The following is an 8593-nucleotide window of genomic DNA, read 5'->3' on the forward strand; positions in this document are numbered from 1 at the left end:
TCCCCAGCAAGGTGATGAGGCAGAAAAGGCACAATCCCCCCCCAAGGAATGCCAAGGAATCAGGAGGAAATCAGCGATTCCCGCCTCAGGAAAGAGAGAGAGACCGGGGGGCGGGGGGGGTCTGTCTTCTGCAGGGCTATAAATGTTCTGTGCCCCCAAATCATACTTGGATAAACATTCCCTTTTTTTAAAAAAAAAAAAAATAAAAATTTAAAAAAATCATTCTCTTCAGTATTTTTCTGCTCTGAAACAATTCCCCTGAAGGAAAACCCCAGGTTCTTCTTACCTGACGGCCTCTGCCACGTTGTTGGAAGTGTGACCTGACAAGGCGTCGTGCAGGTTCCTGATGAAATAATCCCTGTATTCCTCAGGCAAAGCCATGAAGGTTCCACCCATCACAATGAACTCCACTTTGTCCACGCTGTGGCCCAGCTGCTTCAGCTGGAAAATTAAAGGGATCATGGAGAAATTGCTGTCTTTGCCCGTCTCAGGGACTTCTCTGTAACCCCTGATTTTCCCACCTTGTGTTTTTCCTCCTTGAGCCGCTCTATCTTTTATGGATGACGAACCGTTTCTGTACAGATCTTCTAAAAAAAAAACCCCAAACCCTCAAAAGCCCTTTTTCTACTGCAAGAAGACAGTGCAGGGGGATTTTCCTGGCAAAGCAGAATGATTTTGAGCTGGTGGAGTTACACTGGTCCCAGTTTGAAACTGGTTTAGACACGGCCAGAAGTGAAAAAAAAATAAAAAATTGCCTCAATCCCCTGCAGGACCAACTCTCCTTATAAATTTGGGAGAGAAAAGGACCACAGTGAATCCATGGAGATCGTCTGGAGGTGAACAGAAAACCAGAAGAGGACTGAGAAGCTCTCTGGATCTTCTGATTCTCCAGAGGAGACACCAATAAATTAATTTTTGGTAGGAAAGGCACTATTTGAGTACTAAATTCCCAAGAAGTAGGAAGTGCCAGAGAGGTTCGGTAGAATTTTGCTGGAATAGGACCAATGGGATCTCCTATTAACAATCAGGTGTTGTGCAAGACCTTTTAAGAGGTTCCAAACTCATTATTTCCCCCATGGAATTGACAGCTGGACAATTTAAAAAAGGTCTAAAAATAATCTTTCCACGGGATGGGGGGAAGATCAGGTCGGGTGGAATGAAAATTCAGAGCTGCCGATCCCATCAGGCAACATGACCACAACCCCTTCTTCCAGGCATCATTAAATAAAAGGCATTATTTTCATCACAACCACAGGGAATTTCTCTTCCCATTCCCCCCTCCAATAAAAAATGTACCTGTTCCACCCTGTGGCGCGTCTGGAGATAGGGATCGTACCGGGCCCGGATGGCCCTCATGGATGTTGGCTGCAAAACACAAGGAAATTCGTTTTGTAAACCTTTTTTTTTTTATTTTATTTTAATTATTAAAAGCACTGAAAAAGACCGAAAAAAAAAAAACTTTTTAGCATCGAAAACCAGATGCTCCAGCTTCTAAATCCCAACCGACCTTCAGACTCACACAGAATCAAACACAAATTTCGCTCCTTATGTTTAAATAAAAAAAATTCCAACAAAACACATTTTTGTCCTGAGTGGCAACATGATCTAAATACCACCATTTTTTTTTTCCAATTTTTAGTGCACTACAGCAGCCAAAGAATCTCTGTAGTGGCCCTCAAAAGCTATTACAAAAAACCACAGAGTGTTTTTCGAGGCGCTTTTCCCCCTCCCGTTCCTTTTGTTGACCTTTTCGCTTGCACAGCCTACCCAAGCAACACCCTCTGAGAGCTCAGTCTGAACTCAAAATACCCTTTAAATCCAGCATATTCCTTCCATTAAAATCCCTGACAACTTGCTTTTTTCAATTACTAGCTGATGGAAGCCTATTAATAATAGTCCAAGAAGGTTTCCAAGGACCTCGTGCATCCTGGATTTTCCTGGTATTTCCTATCTGTTCCACTCGAAGCTCTGAGGGATGAGGACTCTTTATCATGTACAACTCCCACGTGTGGGTTTGACTAAATGAAATGATTAAAGAAATTAATACCACAACCGAAAAAAAAAAACATGAATTAAATAAAGCAGTTACACATTCCCAGGATTTTCCTGCTTAATGGGACAAGTTTCCAGTCCCTGAGAAGTGGATAATAAGAAAATCCCTACTGAAAGGACGCTGCATCAGTGTATATCAAATTAATCCAGTCTGTATTTTATCCCATTTGGCTGCTTTTCCACCCCTGCCACAGCTTTTTCTGGTTAAAAACCAGCCATGATAATTCAGTCACGGGATCAGTTGCTGCTAAACTTCCCCCAGACAACAGCAGGGCGCTATTTTGGAGAGGTATGTAAATATTTAGGGGGATATCAGTGCAAACAGAGACACAAAAAGGGAATGAATGGAATTTCAGAGCCATCAACAGCTAAAAAAAATGGGCTTTTTTTTCCCCCAAAATTTATATATTTTTTTAATCCAGTCCTGCAGGTTGGGCAGGACTGAAAGTAACCCCAGTCAGGACTGGGAGCTCAGGGCTGTGTCTTGCCCGTCTTTGAGAGACATCCCAAAACCCCTGCACATCCCTGTGGAAGTGTCTGATGCTCCATGTTAAAATATGCTCAGGTGAAGGCACAATTTTTCCTCATTTTCCCCATCATTCCCAGGGATTGCGCAGAATTTCCACTTCCTAGAGATGAGCTGCTTCAGATTCCGAAGTTTACAAAGGCTGGGTTTGTTCTTTATCCTTGCAATTTTGAGCGTGTTTGTAGGAATAAAGAGCAGCCTAACCCAGAGCCAGGTTTTATGGAGCGTTGGGAATGCTGGGAATGTTGGGAATGCTGGGAATGTTGGGAATGCCTCCCAGCAGAACAAAGCAGTACCTCATATCCAGTGTAAGACTGTGTTGAATATTCAAAATCCGAGTCGGGTCCACCTGGGCAGTACCTGCCAATGTGAAAGGAGAGGGGAAAAAAAAGGGATCAAACTCAAACAATTCCAACGGGAGAAACTCCAGGAGAGCTGGAGAGGGATTGGGGACAAGGGATGGAGGGACAGGACACAGGGAATGGCAGAGATAGATGAGATATTGGGAAGGAATTTTAGGTTGTGAGGGTGGGGAGGGGCTGGGCTGGAATTCCCAGAGAAGCTGTGGCTGCCCCTGGATCCCTGGGAGTGTCCAAGGATGGGTTGGATTCCCCTGGAGCAACCTGGGCTGGTGAGAGGTGTGAGGGTTGGAACAGGATGAGCTTTAAGGTCCCTTCCAACCCAAACCATTCTGATATTCCAGCTATCTGGGATATCCAGGAATGCTGAGGGGAACTCAGCCCTTCCACGTTTACAAACACAGTGCCAAACAGTTGTTCCGGCCAATTTTAATGGGAATGGGATGTCAAAAACCAGTTCAGACCTGTCAAGTGGCTACACCCCCTTCAAACAACCTGGTTAAGACTTTCCAGAAGAAAAAATGTGCTGTGAACAAATTCTCCCCCTCATGAGAGGGATTCTGGAATGTGGTATTATTTTAGGGAGCAGCCATGCAGTTTTTTGCCCCCAAAACCCCTCAAATTTTACAATTCCCAGTATTTTCCACCCTTCCATGAAGAACACAACCTTGTTTAATGGAAAAATACGATTTTTCTTCGGCGTGGAAAGATGTAAAATAGAGGCATCACCCCTTTACACAACCGAATTCTCCGGGAATTTATAGAATTTAAAACCATTTTGATGGAGGAAAGCTCATCTACGTTTGTTTTCTGAGCTTAAGGACGTGATATTTAACAAACCCAGCGTTCTAAGTGCTCAAAGATGATCTCAGACAGGAGGGTTGGGAACTCCTCCTGCTCCTGCTCTGGCAGGAAATAAAAAAAGAGGAGCCAGGGAATTGTTACTGATGGGGCAGCTCCCAACTGCACAGACACCATCTCTCAAATCAGGCACATTTGAAAGGGATGAGCTAATTTGCTTGGAAGCAGCACAGATTTTAGGGATTTTTAGGGTGCAGAAAGTCAAGCAGGGCTGAGACACCTCGAGGAAAACCCAGCCTGTGTTTCTCTAGTCCCAATAAAATTCGGAGCTGCTCCCTCGATGCCAGGAGGCCTTGGGAGTCAGGGGGCCTTTCCTTCCATCTGTGCTCTCCTTCCCTCATTCCAGAGCCTGGAATGTCACACCTGCCCCTCCTCAGGGGGCTCTCCAGTCCCCAAAATTCCCAGATTTCTCCAAAATTTCTCAGCTCTGCTGCCCTCCTATAACTCCCCTCCAATCTCTCTGTGTGCCCCAGTGACACCCACAACACCCCTGCATCCTCTAGGTCAGTGAAACAACTTATTTATAATAATTAATACATTCTCCTCATCACTGCGCTGGTGAAACTGTAAATCTACTGTGGTGTGTCGGGTTTGGCCCATGAAAAAGGGTCTGTTCCTTGAAGAAAAGCTGAAAATAAGCAGATTTTTTTTAGCAACCTGCCACCTGGCAGCCGTGCAGAAAGGAAGCCCGTCCCCAAAAGAAGGCTCCTGCAATGCTGGATTTATTATACAGAAATACTGGAAAACTGCCCTCTTGGCTCATGGAATCACAGAATGGTTAAGGTGGGAAAAGGACTCCAAGATCATGGAGTCCAACCATCCCCAGCACTGCCCAGGCCAGCCCTGCCCTGTGTCCCCAAGGGCCACGTCCACAGGGATTGGGAATCCCTGCAGGGATTGGGAATCCAGCCCTGCCCTGGGAAGTTGATTCCAGTGCCTGACAGCCCTTTCCATGCGGGAATTGTTCCCAATATCCCACCTGCCCGTCCCCTGGCCCAGCTGGAGGCCGTTCCCTCTCCTCCTGGCCCTTGTTCCCTGGGAGCAGAGCCCGACCTGCTCTGGCTCCCCGCTCCTGGCAGGGAGTTGTGGGGTGGGAAAAGGTCTCTCCTGATCCCTCTTTTTTCTGGGATGAGCCTTCCCCAGCTCCCTCAGCTGTTCCTGCTGCTCCAGCCCCTCCCCTGCACACGCTCCAGCCCCTCCATGTCTCTCTCTTGTCTGAGGGGCCCAGAACTGCCCCCAGCCCTGGAAGTGCCCCAGGCACTGCCCTGGGGCTGTGACACACCAGGGCTGCTCCAAACCAGGTGCCACTGTCTCCACTGTGTCCCCTCAGGGCTCGGCCATGTCCCAGGGCCGTGACACCCCTTCTCACACTCTCCTGGGGCTCCTGAGTCCCCTCATGTCCTCCCATGTCCCCGTGTCCCCTCACTGCAGTGACACCCACTCCCCACGCTCTCCCAGGTGTTCCCTGTCCCCCACTGTCCCCTCAGGGCTCAGCCATGTCCCACTGCAGTGACACCCACTCCCCACGCTCTCCCAGGTGTTCCCTGTCCCCCACTGTCCCCTCAGGGCTTGGCTGTGTCCCACTGCAGTGACTCCCCCTCCCCAAACTCTACCAGGGCGTCCCCCCCATGTCCCTTTTCTCCAGGCTGAGCCCCCCCAGCTCCCTCAGCCACTCCTGCTGCTCCATTCCCTTCCCTGGACACGCTCCAGTCCCTCAGTGTCCCCCTTGTTGGGAGTGTCCCCAGCCCTGGGGGTGCCCCAGAGGTGCCAGCACATGGTGAGGGGGGGGGACACCTTTTCTCTGGTACTCACACACAGATGTTGCCCGTGAAGTTGATGTGTGGGCACCGGTGTGGTTTGCACATCACAGCCACGACCGCGATCTGCGAGGGGGGGGGGGCAAAAATCAGAGCAGAGGAACGGCAGTCACTGCTTCTGAAGTCACTGAAATAAAAAGTGCATCTCGGCAGGCTGTGTATTCATGAGCATCTGCGAGGCTATTTTAAGATGCTCCGCGCTCGGTCTGCCACCTAAAATATATCTGGGTGTTAACCCTTGAGGGAGAAAAGGAAAATACCAAGGAGTAGGAATCCAGTTATTGAGTATTTTCACGTTTCAGAGTAAATTTGAGTCAGTTATAAGAAAATAGGTGTCTTACACTGAACTGGATTAACTGCCCTGCTGAAAGGATGCACAGGGGTGTGGAAACACCTCCTCTTTTTCCTCAGGGAGTCTCAGGATGGTTTGAGTTGGAAGGACCTTAAAAGCTCGGCCAGGTCCAACCCCGACACCTTCCACTACCCCAGGCTGCTCCAAGCCTTGGACACTTCCAGGGATGGGCTGCCCACAACCTCCTTGGGCAACTTTCCAAGGAGGAAACCTCCTCCCAAACGTTCCAAAAGCAACATCCCCGTGGGCACAACATCACAGGAAAGGCCACCACGTGGGTTAAATCCCCCCCCCCCTCTCGGACATTCCACATCCCGCTCTTTGGCTGCAGTTAAAGGTCATTTGTGGGGGAGAGGAAGGCAAGAGGATGGTGGGAGGAGGGGTGGTGGCCCTGCTTACCCCACTGGCAGTTCTGATGGGCTTGGCCTTGAGCTTGGGCACGAGGACCCTGCGGTAGCGGGGCGGGACGGCCGCGATGATCTCGACCAGGCGCGGCTGCGCCGACAGCCCGTACTTGGCCGACGTCCTGGTCTTCAGCCTGAGGGCACAAACACCTCCAGTCAGCTAAAGAACTCCTGATTTCCATCAGCCCCGCTGGGTTCTCCCTGTTTTACCTTTTAAAAAGCCATCCCCACCCGCTCTGGGGATTAAAATACGGAAAATAAACTCCGAACGACCGCCGACAATTTGGGTTTCGAGGTGTTTTTTTTTTTTTCTAAAGGTGGCTTTAGAAAAAAAATGTTGTGAGAGCTGCCAAAATGCTCTGCCTTGCCTGTTTTCTGTGATTTAGGTCGTGCCTTCCATGGGGTTAACACAACACAGCCTGTGGCTGAGCCGGTCTCCCGGAAAACTCACGCGAGGTTTTTCCAGCGTCAGCAAAAAGTCTGGAATTGCACCGTGTCAAAGAAGCAGAAAAAGGGAGGCAAATTCAGGTTTTGCTACTCCACACATGTAAAGAAATAAAAGAATTTTCTGGGAACAACTCCATGCACAACACAGTGCTAAGAAAAAAAATCTGATTTAACAATGTTCTTATATTAATCTTTCCATTCCCTGTTGGAATTGAGTTTGGGGCTGCTGAAGGATGAACACAAGCAGACAGATAAAAAGGCAATGGCAAATCCCTGGGGTTTCTCATCCATTTTGCACTCTCAGAGCTGCCCACGAAGGAGCAAATCACCACAGAATTTACTCATCTCGGGGCCTTCGTTACCAGATAACGGCAAGAGAAAGGACAGCAGGAGGTGGAAATGAGACCTGGATGTCACAGCGTGCACAGGACACGCTCATTCCTCATGGATCCCCCCCTCAGTGCCATCCCTGAGGGACTTACTTGTTGAGATCCACCTCTTTTCCCTGCTCGTGGGCCTCGATGAGCTGCTGGATGACGTCGGCGATCGTCATCATCATCAGCTCGGCCTGGCTGAGCCCCCCTGGAACGGGAGCAGAGGGACACACAGGGACAGTCAGGGCTGGGGAATGATGGGGACAACCAGAGGCACCCGCCCTGCAAGGCATTCCATGGAGTTGTGGGATGGATTGGGTGGGAAGGGACATTAAGGATCATCCAGTTCCAACCCCGACATCTCCTGCTATCCCAGGTGGGTCCAACCCAGCCTGGGACACTCCAAGGATCCAGGGGCAGCCACAGCTTCTCTGGGAATTCCAGCCCAGACCCTCCCTAGGCAGGAATCCCTTCCCAATCTCCCATCTGTCCCTGCCCTCTGGCAGTGGGAAGCCATTCCCTGTGTCCTGTCCCTCCACCCGTTGTCCCCAGTCCCTCTCCAGCTCTCCTGGAGCCCCTTCACCCTCACAGAGAGTGCGACAGGAACACTCTCCGTCACCAACAAAGCGCATTTATTTCCCCCTGGTGCAGCCTCTGCCCAACCCAGCCCGTGCTGGGCCAGCAGAACATTCACACCAGCCCCGTCAGGGAAGCTCCTGGCTCGGGCAAGGCTGGCCCTTCACACCCCCCTCCTCCTCAAAACACCACCTCGTGTTCCCACTGCACACACACGGAGGGAATTGTGGAATCGTTAAGGTGGGGAAAGATCTTTACGATCGTCAACTCCAATCGCTCCCCAGCGCCGCCAAGGCCACCCGCGTCCCCAAGGGCCACATCCACGGGGATTTTAAACCCCTCCAGGGATGGCGACTCCGCCACTGCCCCGGGCAGCTGTGCCAGGGCTGGGCAGCCCTTTCCATGCAGGAATTGTTCCCAATATCCAATATAAACATCTACTGGCGCAGCTGGAGACCGTTCCCTCTCCTCCCGGCCCTTGTTCCCTGGGAGCAGGGCCCGCCCCCGGCTCACCCCTCATCTCAGGGAGCAGTGGAGAGCCAGAAGGTCCCTCCTGACCCCTCTTCTCTCCGGGCTAAGCCCCCCCCTCAGCTCCCCCGGGCGCTCCATTCCCGTCCTCTCCAGCCCCTCCCGAACCTTTCCCATTTTTCCGTTTCTGTTTCATCTCGGCGGGTCCCGCGGCCTCTCCCGGAGCCGCCGCCGCCGCCGCCGCCGTAAAGCGATACCGCCCGCGCCGCCGCCACCGCCGCCGTAAAGCGGCACCGCGCGCGACGTCGCGAAAGCGCCGTGAAAAGGGCGGGAGTGTTGCAGTGCCGCCATTGACCG

At 51.0% G+C, this 8593-nt stretch overlaps 1 protein-coding gene across 1 annotated transcript; it reads right to left on the reverse strand.

The window, feature by feature from the left end:
• Positions 1 to 286: 286 nt before the first annotated feature.
• ELP3 (elongator acetyltransferase complex subunit 3) lies at positions 287 to 8496 on the reverse strand (the record flags this gene model as incomplete). Its single annotated transcript, XM_027904478.1, has 7 exons — positions 8405 to 8496; positions 7301 to 7400; positions 6367 to 6505; positions 5611 to 5681; positions 2875 to 2938; positions 1297 to 1365; positions 287 to 441 (listed from the first exon to the last, which is right to left on the reverse strand). Coding segments are annotated over exons 1-7 (626 nt in total), but the record flags the coding sequence as incomplete, so codon positions are not given.
• Positions 8497 to 8593: the final 97 nt, after the last annotated feature.

The sequence above is a fragment of the Empidonax traillii genome, unplaced genomic scaffold (assembly GCF_003031625.1).
Source record: "Empidonax traillii isolate 1590-97213 ecotype Southwest subspecies unplaced genomic scaffold, ASM303162v1 scaffold1060:size1239554, whole genome shotgun sequence".
NCBI classification, from domain to species: Eukaryota; Metazoa; Chordata; class Aves; order Passeriformes; family Tyrannidae; genus Empidonax; species Empidonax traillii.